Raw genomic sequence first — 18,167 nt, 5'->3', positions numbered from 1 at the left:
CAGACTGATTTTACGCTTGTTTCTGATGGTTTTGTGTTGGTTGTATTGATACTGTTTTTAATATAAGTTTTGATGTTATGTTAAAATAACATCAAAACTTATATTAAAAACAGTATCAATACAACCAACACAAAACCATCAGAAACAAGCATAAAATCAGTCTGAAATACCATCAGTCAAAATGTTTGTATTTTATTGATAACTTTTGTAAACCACCCAGAGGACTTTGGTAATGGGTTGTATGAAAATGTCATAAATAGACAAATAGATACCAGGTACCAAGAGATACAAAAGAGAGGGAGGGAGAGACAGCCTGTGTAGCAGATACAGTGTCAGGGAGATCCAGTTTCATGAACCTAACTGGGTCAATGGTCCCTCAGCCTAGCCTACCTGACAGGTTTGTTGTGAGGATAAAATGGGATAAATATATCTGCTGCTCTAAAGTCTTTAGAGAAAGAATGGGATCCAAATGTGATAAATAACGGCAACGTTTCAAAAGAAATAAGGTGGTAGTTTTCATTTGGTCAGCTTCTACAGGGGAAAGAGTTTGCTGTTTTTGAAGAAGACACAACTCCACATCCTGCAGAATGGAAAAAGAAGAGGTCGTTGTGGCTTAGCCCAGGCGTCTGCCAGGGGCTCAGTCCTGCCATGTGTCAAGCAATACTAAAGTAAAGAGTGTCTCAAAGCACATCTAGAGGGCATTTCTCTCACCACCAAGTGACCACAGCCTGTCCCTATGCAGCTGGTATTGGCAGGGTGTGGAGAGGAAAGCTTCCAGATCAAGATGGCAACTTCAAAGCAGGCTCGTGCCCTGACTTCCCTTATTTTAAATAATTAAATACAAGATTCAGCCTACATTGATGTCATGCCTCTGGATGAGATTTTGGACTCCTGGTACTAAATACATTGGACTGATCCAGGTGACTCGGTGGTGGCAGAAAAGTAACCCAAGCATATGGTCAATGGAACATTCACTCCTATGTTCCAGCCTAGGCAAGAAAAACAGTTAAAGTATCAATACAAAACAGACTTTGGAGCTGAGGTCTGGCAGGCAATGCCCAGCACTATGACAGTTACTGGTGGGTACTTCCAGGTGCAGGGCTCCTAGCACCACCAATCAAAAGGCCTTATGCAGTAATTCCATCTTTTTCCCTTAGCAGATTTCCTTGCGGTAAGGAAAAAGATGGAAGATGTGGTGAGAAAACACGAGAGGGCGACACGTGGAAGACAACATTACCTGGCCCCTGCCACTGTGGCATTCTGTGAATGAGGCAGGGCAATGGAACCCCAGAAGCCTCGCCTGGAAGCACGCGATAAGCCAGGGGTGCAGAACCTCAGGCCCAGGGACCAAATCCAGCCTTCCAGGGGTCTCCCCAGAAGGCCAGGCCCCTACCCCTGGCCCCACCCCCTTTACCCCACCAACCAATCTTTGGGTGGTTTCTTGGTTTTTGTGCAGTTTCCCCCCCACTCTAAAAGGTTGAAACGCCTCTCCTAAGGCCGAGTTACTGGCAGGAAGAGCTTGAAGTGGAAATAGGCTGGTATGTTTGGGATTTAAGCCCTGCCCCTTTTGCCACCACTGGAATGCAGCCCCCAAAAGCTTCTCTGAGGTGGAATTTGGCCCTCAGACTGAAAGAGGTTCTGCACCCCTGTGGTAAGAAGTGTTATTTATTTAATTTTATTAGTTAGATGTCCATCTTGCCTTTCTTCCAAGGAGTTCAAGGAGGCATACATGATTCCCCTTCCCCGCCATTTTATCCTCACAACAACCCTTTGAGGTAGGTTAGGCTGAGAGATAGTGACTGGTGTAAGGTTATGCAGGGAGCTTCATAGTTCAGTAGGATTTGAACCAGGGGGGAGGCTACAGGCTTTCCCCAGAGTAACAGTAACCCTGCACAGCAGTATCTGTCCAAGTACAGAAAAATCCACAATGAAGGCAAAAGCAAATTCCTTTCAGGTACTTACAGGAACTTCAGTGAAGGCAGTTTGTAAAAACAGGCATCCTCAATGACTGTCAGTGGATTATGGTTGAGAACCCTGCAGGGCAAAGTGGAAGAAATTAAAGGACCTGGTTACCAGCATAGGGAATGGTGGATCAACACAAAACAGGAAGGCACTCAAGGAGCTTACAAGCAGCAGACCAGCCCAAGACCGTTTATTGCCCCCAGTAGACGAAAGGCTGTGTCACAGTGTCCTTAGAGCAGGTGTGGGCAGCCTTCTTGCCTCTAAGGGCCACACGCAATGGTGGGCAGTGATTCAAGGACCCCAGGCTGGGGCTTGATATGGCCCCCTCGGACACACACATGCACACACACATGCTCACACATGCATGCAGCCTTCCCAGTGGCAGAAGGCCCCAGGTTTGATCCCTGGCAGCATCTTCAGGCAGGGCTAGGAAAGAATCCTGCCTGAAACCCTGAAGAGCAGTTGCTGCCAGTTCATGTTGACAGTCCTGGGCTGGATGGGCCCACGGTCAGACTGGGTATAGGGCAGGTTCCCACAGGGAGGGTTAACCCTCTCATCCCTGTGCACCATGCCCCCCCTCATACACATTAATGGGGAGGAGCAGCCCACGGGAAGGGCCATAGCTATGTGCCATTCTCCCCATGTAAACGGCACCTCCACAAGCCCACCGAACAGCTGAGAGGCAGGTGTGGGGAACACGACGTGCAGGAGAATTTGGTGGAGGTGGTGGCAAAACGTGGTGGAATCCAGTGGCCTCTTGGGCACGCATGTGGACTGCAAGAAAGGCTTCCAAGGGCCTCAGGTTGCCCACAGATGCCTCAGAGACACTGCCAGCTCTTAACTTCTAAAAGGAAAGTAATGATGGGGCTCAACTCTGTCTGAAAATGTGGAAGCTCTTTCCCCTAAACCTTCATGTGTGGGGACTGTCTGTACGATTCCCTCCTTGGTGAGGGAAACGCACTTATACCTGCTCAGGGACATTGCTATCTACTCATACTTCATGCATCCTAAGGCTGAGTGCTGGCACTGGAGACAGATGTGGAGGCTGAGCCCTGGCACACATTTTTTGCAGAGGGTCCTGGGATGCCCCTGTGCTGCTTCCCTGGTGCTCCAATAGTCACTGGGCTCAGCAACTGCTTGGGTTCCTCCTTGTACAATCTGGCTCAGACTTCCTCAACTTGGTGCCCTCCAGATGTGTTGGACCACAACTCCCATCATCTTCAGCCAGCAAGGCCATTTGTTGGGAAAGGCTGGTCTGGCCAATTTTTATGAACAGTGTTGAATCCAGATCTGTGAAATCTTGTTTTTATGTTTGTGATTTGTATTTGTTTATTATTACATTTACATCCCAAATTCTTTCCTCCTGCAAGGAACCCAAGGAGGCTTACATGGTCCTCCTCCTCTCCGTTTTATTCTCACAACAACCCTGTGAGGTAGGTTGGGCTGAGAGTCTGTCACTGGCCCAAAGTCACCCAGTGAGCTTCCATGGCTGAGTGGGGACTAGAACCTGGATCTCCTGAGTCCCAGTCCAACACTCTAACCGCTGTACCACACTGGCTCTCTATTTGTATTTTTTGTCTCCTGTTTTGAATTATTTCAGAAGGAAAAAAGCTAATAATGAAAACGTTCCAGAGGACTCAAAGGGTATTTTCCTGTGCTATCTGAATGGATGGGTATAAATGTGATACAGGTTTGAATCAGCAGGAAATGGATTTACGTTTGCATTCTAATCTCTGGACAGTTTTGCTGTCATCTGTGAAGAGATGTGCCTTGCCCAAGCTTGTACAAAGGCACTTGCTTGGACACCTGTGGGGAGCAAGAATTGCTGCTAGGCAGGGGCGTAGCTAGGCCTGGATCTATTCCTTCGAGCCCCGAGTATCCATTGATACCAGTGGAAGATTTTATTTTAAGCTTGGGGTGGGGGCAATTTTCCCCACCCCCCTACCCCAGGAGGGAAAGAGAGAGAGAAGTAGGAAGGGGAGAGAGAAGTGGGGATGGGACATGAGAGATTGCAGATTGCCCAAATTCATGTCTATAAATACTACTTATTAGTGAATAAATATGTTATACAGGTTTTTAAGCGAGACTGGAATAGGGAACTAGATTGTCCCATTTTGCCTAATCAGTGGATTGCTGCTTTGGCATCTGTGCCTGTCATGTCTGTGGATCTTAGGCTGTGTTTAATTCAGCAAAACCTTTTGTTTTGTATCTATTGGAGGCTGCAATGTCTCCTTAATAAGGGCTTGTCTAATTCGGCTAATTGCTGGTGGTGCAATGCAGCCAATGCTTCCTTTAAACATATGTTTTGGCAATATCCTGTAGTTGCTTCTTTTGTGGAGGAGATTATTATATGGATAAATTTTGTTCTGGAACAGTCTTTAATATTTGCTGATGTACATGCTCTTTTTAAACTGTCTACCTGCTTCTTGGAAATTAATGGTCAGTGTAAACTGCTGTTTTCTGCTGGGGGAAAAAAAAGTGCAGAAAAGAGCAACTAAAATGATCAAGGGGCTGGTGCATCTCCCCTATGTGGGAAGGTTACAACAGCTGGGATTGTTTAGCTTGGAAAAAAAGAGGGTAAGGGGAGACATGCTAGAGGTGTACAAAATTATGCATAGTGTGGAGAATGTGGATAGCGAGATTTTTTTTCTCCCTCTCACATAATACTAGAACCTGAGGTCATCCCATGAAGCTGATTGGTGGGAGATTCAGGACAGATAAAAGGAATTACTTCTTCACACAGCGCATAGTTAAACTGTGGAATTTGCTACCACAAGATGTAGTGATGGCCACCAACTTGGATGGCTTTAAAAGGGGGTTAGACACATTCCTGGAGGAAAAGCTATCAGTGGCTACTAGTCTTTATGGCTATGTGCTACCTCCCATACCAGAGAGAATGAGCCTATGTACACCAGTTGCTGAGGTACATGGTCGGGAGGGTGCTGTTGCACTCATGCCCTGCTTGTGGTTTCCTAGTCAACAGCTGGTTGGCCGCTGTGTGAACAGAATGCTGGACTAGATGGACCCTTGGTCTGATCCACCATGCCTCTTCTTATGTGTTCTTATGATATTGCAACATTGGAAGGTTAAATGTTCAGCTCCTATAATGCACTGGATTGAGGACCTTACAATGCTTTCAATATTTGAACAGGTGTTGAATGGATACTTATTTGGATATCTGGTCCATTTTTGTTGAAGCATATGTATAAATGCAAGAAAGTTGTATTTTTGTATGCATTCATTGCTATGATATAAAAATCTATGTATGTATATTGAAAAAAAAGGTGTGTATGGGGGGAACCATAGGTAGCACTGATAAGAAATCAGATAAATATGAGAGGCAAAATACAGGAACTTGAGAACCAAACATCATTCCTCATAGGAGGCTACAGCTGTCCTTGAGAGGACAATGGCATTGGGTCGTCATGTTGACTTCTCAGCTCCATTTTGCTACAAGTTCAGTAATGCCATGTGGGTGAGGTATTTTATTACTTTAAAACCAATGCTCCTAGAACTAAACTTAAAATTCTTTAAAACGTGTTTTATTTGTAACAATGATGTATTTTTTGTATTTGTTCAATGCTCTTATTTCAAATGTGAATCATGTAGTAACTGCTTGAGATTTTAAAGTAAAAGATGAAAAGACACACCTGATCTCAGACTCTTCTTAAAAAAAAAAAAAAGCTCTGTGTGTTAATACTAGGAATAATGTAAACTTACAGTTCCTTGATGACACTTTGTATCTGGAATATGGCATGGAGTATGTTACCTGCTGATCCATGACCAGCTAAATACAAAAATCCCATTTCATAATACCCCTAGTTAAGGACAAGTCTGTCACAGTACGTTTGGGGGGTTGGTGTATCCTTATGGGGTCCCTTCTGACTCAGTGATTCTTCATTGTAAGGGTGATTCCAGATTAGGCTTTTATTGCGCCATCACCCTGCCTCATTCACAGAATTGTATGGGGGGGGGGGCAGACAACGTTGTCTTCCACTCATAACCCTCTCATATTTTTCTATCACTTCTTCTATTGTTTTGCTTACCACAGAAAATGTTAGGACTCCTCCAACTGGAAGCACTCTAAGATTTCTGTGAATGGCTTTACTTTCAATGTAGGCTGCCTGAGGCATATTTGGACAGTGCCTTGGATTTACTAATAATCCTGGCAAAGTACCCATTACTTTCCTTTTGTTAAGGAGATTAATTAGTTTTCAAAAAGACCAAGGAAATGTTCAGAGACTCCTTCCAGAAGGGGGCTGTGAAAGTTTGAGGCCTGCAGAAGCAAAAGGAAAAAAGGTCATAGAATCATAGAATAGTAGGGTTGAAAGGGGCCTACACGGCCATCGAGTCCAACCCCCTGCTCAATGCAGGAATCCAAGTCAGAGCATCCCTGACAGATGGCTGTCCAGCCTCATCTTGAAGGCCTCCAGTGTGGGAGAGCCCACCACCTCCCTAGGTCATTGGTTCCATTGTCGTAATGCTCTAACAGTCAGGAAGTTTTACCTGATGTTCAGCTGGAATCTGGCTTCCTGGCACTTGAGCTCATTCTTCTGTGTCCTGCACTCTGGCATGATCGAGAAGAGATCCTGGCCTTCCTCTCTGTGACAACCTTTCAAGTACTTCAAGAGCGCTATCATATCTCCCCTCAGTCTTCTCTTCTCAAGGCTAAACATGCCCAGTTCTTTCAGTCTCTCTTCATAGGGCTTTGTTTCCAGTCCCCTGATCATCTTTGTTGCCCTCCCCTGAACCCTCTCCAGTTTGTCTGCATCCTTCTTAAAGTGTGGTGCCCAGAACTGGACACAGTACTCCAGTTGAGGTCTAACCAGTGCTAAGTAGAGGGGAACTAGTACTTCCCAGGATTTGGAAGCTATGCTTCTATTAATGCAGCCCAAAATAGCATTTGCCTTTTTTGCAGCCACATCACATTATTGGCTCATATTCAGCTTGTGGTCGACAACAATTCCAAGATCCTTCTCGCTTGTAGTGTTGTTGAGCTACGTATTCCCCATCTTGTAACTGTGCATTTGGTTTCTTGTTCTAGGTGCAGAACTTGGCATTTATCCCTATTAAATGACATTCTGTTGTTTTCTGCCCAGCACTCCAGTCTATCCAGATCACTTTGAATTTTGTTTCTGTCTTCCAAAGTATTAGCTATCCCGTCCAATTTTGTGTCATCTGCAAATTTGATCAGCGTTCCCTGCACCTCCTCCTCCAAATCATTAATAAAAATGTTGAAGAGAACTGGGCCCAGGAATGAGCCCTGTGGTACCCCACTCGTTACCTCCCCAGTTTGAGAAGGTCCCATTGATAATTTATTTTATATATTTCATTTCTATACCGCCCAATAGTCAAAGCTCTCTTTGTTTAGATAAAGCTCTCTTAATCAAAGATAAGCACTCTTTGAGTCCAATTCTGTAGCCAACTGTGGATCCACTGGATCGTTGTTTCATCTAGCCCACTTTGAGCTAGTTTGCTCATTAGGATATCATGGGGCACTTTGTCGAAAGCTTTGCTGAAGTCGAGGTATATTATGTCTACAGCATTCCCACGGTCCACAAGGGAGGTGACTTGATCAAAAAATGAGATTAGATTCGTCCGGCAGGATTTGTTCTTGACAAATCCATGTTGGCTTTGAATCATCACTGCATTGTTTTCAAGGTGCTTACAGATGGATTGCTTTATAATCTGCTCCAGAACGTTCCCAGGGATTAATGTCAGACTGACTGGTCTGTAGTTCCCAGGTTCCTCCTTTTTACCCTTTTTGAAGATAGGGATAACATAAGCCCTCCTCTAATCATCTGGCACTTCACCCATCCTCCATGATTGCTCAAAGAGAATAGACAGTGGTTCTGAGAGTTCTTCTGCCAGTTCCTTTATGACTCTAGGATGCAGTTCATCTAGCCCTGGGGATCTGAACTCATTCAAAGTAATTCGGTGTTCCTTGACCATATGCCTATTGATCTCAAGCTGCAATCCTGCCCCTTCAGCCTGTACTTCGCCTTTGCTAGGGGGCTCATAGACCCTCTTTTGGGAGAAGTCTGAGTCAAAGTAGGAATTGAGCACCTCTGTAAGGCTTAGAGGCCGGGGTTTTTTTTTGGGGGGGGGATATCCCTGATAGTTGAGTTTCATTTTCATTTCCCCAGCTAAGTTTCATTTCTTCAGATTTGAAGCAGCACTTTCAGTTTTGGGGGAGGAGGGTTTAAAAAGGGGGCGTCAGAAAGACCAGGGTGGTAAAAGCAGAGTCAGGAGACCACAGCCTGAAGAGGGAGCAGGAAGAAGCAGCCTAGAGGAGTCTATGTACAGCTAAGGTAAAGGAACTTGTGTTTTGCAACTTTTATTTTAAGGCCTTTTGTATCACTCAGCTCTGCTTGCTTTAAATTTACTAGTAAACTGTTGTGGTTTAACCCCAAGTGTCTGGTGTGTCAATCACCCCACGTCTACAGCCTAAACCCTACATTATTGGGAAGGGGAAGTTAAAAAAAAAAAAAAGTGGGACTCGTAAGGAGGCAAGAGATCCTTAAGGAGTTGCTCAGGGGGTCCAGGTCATAAGGGGAAATCTGACAGGGGCATTTCTTTCTTCCTCCACCTTCTCTTCCCTCCCTTCTTTGGGCATGAGATCACCAGGCTGTGACTCAGTGAAGAAGCTGGCAGGTTTGGGGAAACGATTCAGGGACAGGGCTAAACTCCATGCCACATTAAGTACGTAGTTATCGTGCAGCTGATCCTCACTTTTTAACCTCAAAGTAAGCACACAAGGTGCCAATCTGGATCTGGACCACTGGGCATGGGCAGGGAAGGTTTAAACTTTCCCACCCAGGCACTTCCCTCCTAAATGCACCTAAATTCTCTTTAAAATGTTACAAAAAAACTCAATTGGTGCCAATTTAGTTTTTCTTCTTTTAGCTCCTCTGTGTGTGTGTGTGCATGTGTGCACGCGTGTGTGAAACTGGGGGGCAAGGAGTGGCTGAGTGGGAAGGTTTAAACCTGCCCTACCAGCGTGTAGTGGCCCTGATCCAAATTGGGGCCCTGCAAACTTACTTCGAGGTACAAAAAGTGAGGATCAGTTGCATGGTCTATATTTAAGATATAGGGTTTTAGCCCTTAGACACAGTCAGGGGGCTGAGTAGGAGCTCTGTAACTGCATGTTGCGGCGGGGTGGTGGTGGTGGTTAGTTTCTCCAGGGATCTGATGCAATGAACTTTGGACATCTGTTGGGGTGTCAATGCTGTGAATCCCCATCTATGCTCAGCCTGTATATATGTGTAAATACACCATATATCACAGAATACCTGTCAGTCTCCAGTGACCTCATTTTAAGGAAACCAAGCCCTGAATAAAGCACCCCCGATCCCCGAAGTTCTCACCACTTGGAGAACTGGGCTGTGAGCTCATAATGATGCTTTATAAAAACAGAGAAGTCTTAGGGTAAGCCTGCTACAGAGCTGTTGCTTCTGACTTAAAAGCCCTTTCCATTAACCCCAGATATGTCCTTGTGGGCTGTGGTTACTGAGTGACAGGAGAGCTGTTCTCTGTACATGCTCACAGACCATTATATGCTACATCTTCCAGGTCTGAGGGTGCCATTCAAAACAATAACACTGTTTGAACCCTAGGTCAAACAAGCCCTTTAATCTCCCATAGGCATTAGCTAATACAGCTTTTGCCTCTGTGCTAGAGGCTGGCTGCTCTTATTCACTAGCTTGAGAAGTTTTGCTTTCACTTACAGCTTGAGCAAAAACTGCATTCCATGCCAAGCCCGAAATGCCCCCTGAGTTATCCGCTCAATAACGTTGCCACTGAGATTTCTGTGAAGAGAAACAGAAACAAGAATTGTGTATAGTATTTTACATTGTACAAAATAAGCTTTAAACACATGCACACCCAAGGTAGGCAAAGAACGGAGATCTTTCTTTCCTATCCCTGCTGGATAGTGCATGTGAAATTGCCACATACAGTCACAGCATCAAAATATGAGGGTGATTTCCCCCTTTCTCTGATGGAGCAGCAGGTCTCTTTGACTCTTCTCCCCAGTATCCACTCCTGACTCCCTCAGTTATCACTGCCAACCAAGTCCTCTGCTGACTGTAGCTCTGGTGCATATTTCTGAGGGGGGCCATAGTTTAAGCCTACCTCAAAGCGACACACTCTTAACTGATTATTTTGGACTCACAGTAAGTCCTATACCTGTCACTTTTCCCTTAGCCCCGCACTTCCCTTCAAATGCCCAGACATACACAGACGAGAGGTTTCAGTCTGCCGCTTTTAATCCATTACTTCACAGGGTCATACAGATGCAAATTCTCAGAGAACCTCTACAAGGAATGCTTTAAGGGGATTCAAATGGAATTTACACGAGTTGCCCGCCATGTGAAGAGGGAGGTGGTCTCGCTAGCCTAACTTAAGGGGGGGAGGTCCCTCTCTTCGCGTGAGGCCTCTAAATGCAGCTTCTCACGCAAGGCCAATTGGGTAGACCGTCTAAGTTCCGCCCCTGCCTTCTCTCTCTTTACTCTGCGCCTGCACCTGGCATCTATTAGGTCAACCTCCTGTTCGCTGCCTCCCCCGGGCGGGGTGGGTGAGGAGGGACCCTCAAGCTCAGCCATCTGTACGTTTGTGACCTGAGAAGCAGGCCTACTCATATCTGGACTAGCCTGGGAACACACCTCCCCCATGTCTGATGGTTCTCCTTTAGAATCTGAACTGCTATCCCGCTCCCTGTGCTCAGAAACACCCCTGACAATACCTCTGCAGATGCTCAGAGGCACTTTGGTGATTTCCCATTTCCCAGGGCTGTGCTCTGGCTCTGAGAGTCAGATTCTAGGACCGATTCTAAGACTGAGCCCTGACTCAGCCTTGGTACCTGAGACTTCAAGCACATGCAGAGTGCATTTTCCCCCTCAGCAATGAGTCATCCCATCCCATCTGAGATTATGGAGCAAGGCTTCCACAGTGAGTGGAAGCAAGCTTGAACCCCAGCTCCCCAATGCTTTAAGAAATGATGAGGGAAGGGAAGCCACTTCTAGGGTGAGGGCTTTGCAGATTGAGGACCATGGTGCTGAAAGCCATTCTGTCCCTGCTGCCCTTCTCCCAGCTTAAATCATTTTATGTTTATTGACTTACATAAACTGTAGGAATGGGACAGGTTCAAATGTGTTTCTCTCGATGATCTGGATTTTATTACATGACAAATCCCTGTGTAAAACAAAACACAGAGCTGATTCTATTAAAGAGATATCCAATCCCACCCCACCCCTCGTATCTGCTTTGCCTTTTTTCACTTGATGCTGTTGGCCTGCATCCCTCTGTGTTGATAAAGGACAGCAATCTGTGCACCCCAAATTAGCATATTGATCAGAGCTGCACTGAATTTCACACATGGCAAGTGTGCTTGTGTAGTTGTTCCTCCACGCATCCAGCTTGCCCCATGACCCATGTTTATGATACCACTGCGACACTATTAGCCATGAACAGCTTTTCAGTACTGACAAATGTTTACATCTACTGCAAAACCTTTGGATGTCAAATTCTGATGGGTAAATAGCACATACTTCCCCTGTCCTGAAAAGACTCTGCAGAATACCTTGCAGAGTAAATTTTTGAGGAGAATGTTGGGGGACAAATTGGTTTCAGCTCCAGAAATTTCCAAAGTTTAACTTGAAGGACCCATTAAAAACAAACACTGAGTCATGTAAATATTTTAAAGCAGCAATGTTAATATTAACTTGCTAAAGTCAATATTTTATACCAGGAGGTTTTTCTCTTTAAATTCCCTGAATCTGACAGGATGCATAAAGAATGTGGTAAAAACATAAATAAAGAATGTGGTAAAAACATATTTTCTTTGGTTATTTAATACATCACTCTTCACAGATTTGATTTCAGGACAGTTTATAAATTAAAGATATAAAAATACAAAGCATTAGCAGGGGACAGTCCTTTGTTTGAAGGTGTCCTCTATTTGATGGGCTGCCCAGTCCAAGTCTGGTTTGAGGGCAAAGAACCACAAGGAGGGAGAGCAGCACGGGCCTTGAAGTTTCCCATCCACTGTTAGCACCTGGGCAGCAGACTGAGCAGGCAGGCACACAGGTCACCTAGACAACAGTCTTCCACATTATGGTGAGATTAATTATATCTCTATTTAAAGCATAGTAATTATTTCCAAATTTGCATCTATACATGTACGTTAGTATTTGCAGGTTTTATGCAAATGTGTTATCTTTCAGTGCCATGTCCAGGTTTTTGAGAGCCCTTGGGCAAGACACCCTCAATGGGCCTCCTCCCTCAGTGGACCGGTTTGCACAATCACCACAGCCCACCATGGCTTATTTAAGCCATAGTGGGTTGCGGTGCATGCTGGCCGCCATTTGGAATATTCAAGCTGCAGTTGGCGGTCACTGTGGCTTACTGTGTCGTGCGAACCCAGCGAGGGTGGCTTATGCGAGGGCTGAACAACCCTCACATAACCCTAAAACAGCTCATGCTCAGTGAGTCTGCTTGCTCACCACCATTGCCACCAACTGCTGTGGCTCCTCATCCTCTTCCTAATCATTGCCACTGCTTGTTTGCTTGAGAGGCAGAGCAAGCAGCCAGTGGTGCCTACTGTTTCTCCTTCTCACCATCGCCATTGTCTGGGTCAGAGCAAGAGGCAGGTGAGCAAGCAAGTTGCAATGGTGACAAGGAGGACAAATTCCAGGGGGCTCTTGTCAGAGGGCCCCTGCTGGGGTGTGGGCCCTCAGCAGATGCCCAGCCATGCCTACCCTTGACACCAGCCGGGTCCTCTTTTCTCTTCTCTTTTTGGTATAACATTTCCTCTTTCTGGCGATGGGTAGGTGGGGGAAGGTGGAAGTGGATTTTGCTACACAAACTGATCCCATCATGAATGGTCAGATTCCATAATTAAGCTGGGGCCATCTAGTAGACAGGGTTCCCAGTTATGGCATGCGTGCAGTAGGTCTTAGTGACTAAGACATAGCTTTACACAGAAATATATGCAGTTATGTATTACATGCGTGTTACATCCAAACTCAAAGGGAAAGATCTAACAACAAAGTATGGAATATCTCTGTTTCCTGTAACTTGAAAATATTTTTCTTTTCTGGTAGCTCCAGCTCCTGGGCTACCACTACCAGCTAGTCATCTCTGGTCTAAACAAAGCCAGCCCTGGAGCCATTTTACCAGAAGGCTGAGGCATGGGCAAATAAGGTGCTGCTAGAAACAGGAACTTACAAGTGCGTCAGTGAAAGCAAGCCATCCAGAGAGGTGTTCTGCAGTCTGCTCAAGCTGTTGCTCTTGAGAACCCTGGAGCAGTGGAGGAAAGTTTGAGAACATCACACAGACAAGATCACAGCCTTGCCTTCTGCCTAAACTGACTGGCCATATCCACCACGCTGTCCTTCACTCAGAAATTCCAGTCCAGCTGCAGCCATGAGCAATTCACACATAACGACCAGTGGCTGCAAATGGAGATGCACATCCCCTGCTCACATAAAAATATATATCTAACTAGCTCAGTAATGCCCCAAATCCATTACATAAGGGAGATAGGAATGCATATCTGTTTCTAACTCAGTTACATTTATGGAAGCTTACACTTGGGGATTACCATGGCTGGTTTGGGGTAACATTATCTTTACAGCCTTTGCACATGACTCCGTTACTGCCTCAGCTATAACATGCCAGCCCCAAATGGAGATTTAGGCTTCTTTCCTTCATCCTGAAGTCCCCACTCCCTGCCCTATTTTAAAAACTGTATACAACTACAACCAGAATAGATATTGTTGGCTGGGGATTATGCGAGTTGTAGTCCAACACATCTGGAGGGCACCAGGTTGGGGAAGGCTGGTTTAAATATTTGTATTCTGATCACATTCTGAAATGTAAATCAGAAAGAAAAGTTAAGATGCTCCGTGTATGCTGCCAAGCTTTGAAAAAAATTATCATTCTACTTGGGAAACTTGGATATAGGAATCTCCTCAGCATTTTGGCAGAAGAAGCAATGTTGTTAGCTCTGAGGTATCTACCACTTCGGGTAATCAAATGTATCTTTATCAGTGGCAAAACCTATGGTGAATTGTGAGTTATGGTTGAACTGAACACACAAAAGCTGGAAAGTCGTTTTTCCAACCATAATGCCAGCCCCCTTTCAAACCACACTGTGCCTTGGGCAAAGGGACTGGCACATATGTGACAAATGACGAAGGGCAGGAGCCCACCGGGATGCACGCAGGACTGTGGAACCACAGGGCTCTGGGACCGATCGGTCAGCCACCCTTCTGCCGGGGCAGGACACAGCCCCTGTAATTCCCTCTCCCTACCTTGATTGCTTGACCTGGACCAAGCTGTTCTGCCTGGGCTCCAGAGGGGCCCTTTAACCCCGCTCCGCCTGCTGCATGCCACGGCCCAGCACCAGCATTCTGAAGGCTCCAAACGACCTCCCTCAATACAAACAAGTGGGGGTGGTTTTTTGGGGGGGGGCGGGAAGCTCATATCTCCCCCAATCCTTGACTGATCTTGTGGGATTTTGAACTCGCTGCTAGTTAACCCATTCTCTTCAAGCCTGGCAAATTTGGTGGCTTTCCATCCATTTTCATGAGATAGGCGGTTGGTCACGCCTTTTCACTCTTCGAATGTTCACACTCAAAAAAGATTTCTACCATATCCTATGCACTAGAAGAACTCCCCACAGACATATCTCAAAGGGTAGTGCTAACTTCTGTCCACGACGCCCTACATGAGGAGTGAATCATAACATCCCATAGTAAACTTTGCTATGCACCAAACCTGGGTAATCCACTGGAAAATTGCGTAGCTATCTATGTGCAAAACTTTGGGCAGATCGGACAAGGGAGGAACTTAGCTACGCCCCCAAAACTGACTTTTTGCCCCTATGGGAAAAACACGCAAAATGGTGTTCCCAACCATAACTATGGGTGGCCCAATTGGGCCACCCCAATTAACTCAAAAAGCTGCTGAGAGCTTATAAGAAACTTTCCCAACAATCCAAGTTTCAATTGACTTGGATTCCTGCATTGAGCAGGGAGTTGGACTCGAGGGTCTTAGGCCCCTTCCAACCCTACTATTCTATGATTCTGTGATTCTATGAATTAATTTCAACATAGCCTTGATCTGTCCAGCTCAGGTCTTGGACAGACTACCTTTACTGCCAGTAACATTCCCCCCCTCCACACACACAACTTCACCATGTCTGAGAAACTGGCCAAAACCAAGGCAAAATTTCAGTGAAAAGTCTGAATACGAGAGAATACTCACAAGTACTCAGCCCAAGGATAGGCCCTCCACACCTGTTTTCCAATGGAAGAAATTGCATTACCAGTGAAGTCCCTGAGAAAAAAGAGAAACATGGGGAAATGAAGTTCAATGGATACCAATGTGTAGGAGTGCCTCCAAGTAAACACCAAGCAAATCTCCAAAGCAAGCGGTTAATTTCTAGAGATTCCGCAGTTGACGCAACCCCCCTCCCCCAAACCCTGTCTTCTGAACCCGGAAGCCCTGCCAACACATAATTTCAGTTTTCTGAGGGCAAGCGGCAGTTATGTAGAAGAGAGGGACTCCACTCATGCTCAGAAGTATTCTCATCTTTTTTATTATCTAAGACAGCCGTCCCCAATGCTGGTGCCCTCCAGATGTGTTGAACTGCAGCTCCCATCATTTCTAGCCAACACAGCCATTGGCCCTGCTGGCGGGGAATGATGGCAGTTGCAGTCCAACCCATCTGGAGGCCCCAGCGTTGGGACAGCTGGTCTAAGAAATCAGATCTTAAGAAGGAGCTGGTGCTGTTAATCCAGACAGTCTCTGTTAAATGCCTTAGTCAGCAGGGGAAACTTCCTGGCCTGGTTTTGCAGTGGTAAAAAGAGCTGCACTGTGACATTGCTGCTCATTACACAGCTGTTAAGAAGCAGAGGAGTCCTGCCAGGAAAAAACATGGTAACCCTATGAAGGGAAGGTAGTGCAGGCCTGCTGTTCCAGGCTGGGTTCTTTTAAAACTACAGCCCCCTTGGCCAAAAGAGCTGCTGTCAATGGCTCCTCCTCAACAATCCCACTTCTTAACGTCCGGTTTATTTCTTTTAAGGTCTTCTCTGCTTTTCCTGGGTCTCTTATTCCTAATAAATCCAGTGGTGCAGCTATGGGTGGACCTCAGGCTGAGTGCTGTATGCCGTAGCCCGGCCCAGCCCCCGATGACCATCTGGATGATCAAGGCAGGTGCAGACAGGCCTGGTGTCAGCCTCTTCACTGTTTGCCACAGCATTCTTTCTTTCTTTTAATTTTTAATAACTTTTAATAATTAAGACATGAATGTACATGGTTATAGACAATCATTTTATTATTTTTACTTTTAAAATATAATAACCTTTTCTGCAACAAAATGATGTTGCAATAAATACTTTATGCTGTGATGGTGTAAAAGCCAGAACAGAATGGAACGGCCCAGAACGGTCCCTTTCTTTAAAAAAGAAAAAAGAAAAAAATAACACACCAAAAATAGTGGCATGCGTTAGAGACACTTGAGAACGATATTTTAGGACTAAACCCCTTGCAATATTATATTATTATTTATCCCATAATGCCAAAAACACATCTGGAACAGAACGGAATGGCCTGGAATGGCCACTTCCAAATGAGCTAAATCAACCAAATTCACCAGTCACACATAACTACAAGGGGCTGCTGCAATAAGCCACAAAACATCCACAGAAACCACATTCTGATACCTGTTCTGGTCAACCCCCAGTATTACAAAGAAAATGGCCCAGAACGGCAACTTCCAAGTGAGCCAAATCAACCAAACTTACCAGTCACACATGACTAGATGGGGTTGATATAACAAGCTACAAAACTTCCACAGAAACCACATTTCAGTATCTGTTCCGGATAATAGTCCATATCCCACAAAACAGGCTGGAATGACAACTTCCAAGTGAGCCAAGTCAACCACATTTACCAGGCACACATAGCTAGAGGGGAGGGGTGCAATGAGCCAGAAAATGTCCACATTAACCATATTTCTGTAACTGTTCCAGGCAATAGTCCACCTTCCAGAAAAATGGCCTGGAACGGCAACTTCTACGTGGTTTTCCTGGAAGTTTTGTAGCTTATTATATCAGTTCCATCTAGTCATGTGGTTGACTTGGCTCACTTGGAAGTTGCTGATCTGGGCCTTTTTGCAGAATATGGACAATTGCCTGGAATGGCTACAGAAATGTGGTTTCCGTGGAAGTTTTGCAGCTTATTTTATCAATCCCATCTAGTCTTGCGTGACTGGTGAGTCTGGTTGCCGGTTCACTTAGAAGTTGCTGTTTCAGGACATTTTTCTGCAAGGCAGATTATTGCCTGGAACAGCTACAGAAATGTGGTTACTGTGGACGTTTTATGGCTCATTGCACCCCTGCCATGCAGTTATGCGTGACTGGTGAGTTTTGTTGATTTGGCTCACTTGGAAGTTGCTGTTCCGGGCCTCTGTTCTTGAATACGGACTATTGTTTGGAATGGGTATCGGAATGTGGTTTCTGTGGATGTTCTGTGGCTTATTGCATCAGTCCCTTGTAGTTTATGTGTGACTGGTGAAATTGGTTGATTTAGCTCATTTGGAAGTGGCCATTCTGGGTCATTCTGTTCTGTTCTGGATGTGTTCTGGGCATTATGGGGTAAATAATAATATAATATTGCAAGGGGTTTAGTCCTAAAATATTGTGTTCAAGTGTCTCTAACACATGCCACTATTTTTGGCATTTTCCATTCGATTCCGTTCCAGCTTTTACATCATCCCCTTCATTCTCAAATAAATGTGTTAAGCATCAGGGTAAGATAAGAAACTTTTATTTTTATTCCTGTAATCACAGAGATACTATAATTTAAGTGAGTTTAAAATGGAAAACTGCACATGCTCAGAGTTTTTTTGCTTTTTGTTTTAAATCAGGATTGGCAAACAATTGGGTGTTTTTGTTCTAAGATATCAGGAATGTAAAAGCAGCTGAAAAGCATTGAATGGTGAGGTAGGGCAAGAAGAAAAATGTTGACCTGACTCAGCTTTGCTTGATACTTGATAGAGGACCGACCTAGACTGGACAGCCGGGGTGGGGATTGTTGTAGTCCATAGAAGTTCCATCTGGCTCACCAGGAAACCCCTCTGCCATGGAACGGGCTTTGAGTGCCTGCATCTGGTGGTAGGCCAGAGAGTTTAGTCTGCT

The 18,167-nt window shown here is 45.2% G+C and overlaps 1 protein-coding gene across 1 annotated transcript in view; it reads right to left on the bottom strand.

Annotated features, from left to right (window-relative positions):
- Positions 1–18,167, bottom strand: part of LOC146344393 (leucine-rich repeat-containing protein 37A2-like) — a 50,430-nt gene that overhangs the window by 27,219 nt on the left and 5,044 nt on the right. The window contains exons 2-6 of the mRNA XM_084860370.1: positions 15,232–15,303; positions 13,189–13,260; positions 11,083–11,154; positions 9,690–9,770; positions 1,963–2,034 (exon numbers count right to left, since the gene is read on the bottom strand). Coding sequence (XP_084716496.1) covers positions 1,963–2,034; positions 9,690–9,770; positions 11,083–11,154; positions 13,189–13,260; positions 15,232–15,303 — 369 coding nt within the window. The remainder of the gene's footprint in view (positions 1–1,962; positions 2,035–9,689; positions 9,771–11,082; positions 11,155–13,188; positions 13,261–15,231; positions 15,304–18,167) is intronic.

This window comes from Heloderma suspectum, chromosome 5 (assembly GCF_057233095.1).
Source record: "Heloderma suspectum isolate Gila_16-S chromosome 5, 16-S_ref, whole genome shotgun sequence".
NCBI classification, from domain to species: domain Eukaryota; kingdom Metazoa; phylum Chordata; class Lepidosauria; order Squamata; family Helodermatidae; genus Heloderma; species Heloderma suspectum.
The sequence above is the reverse complement of the archived record's forward strand: the minus strand, read 5'-3'. Positions and strand labels throughout refer to the sequence as shown.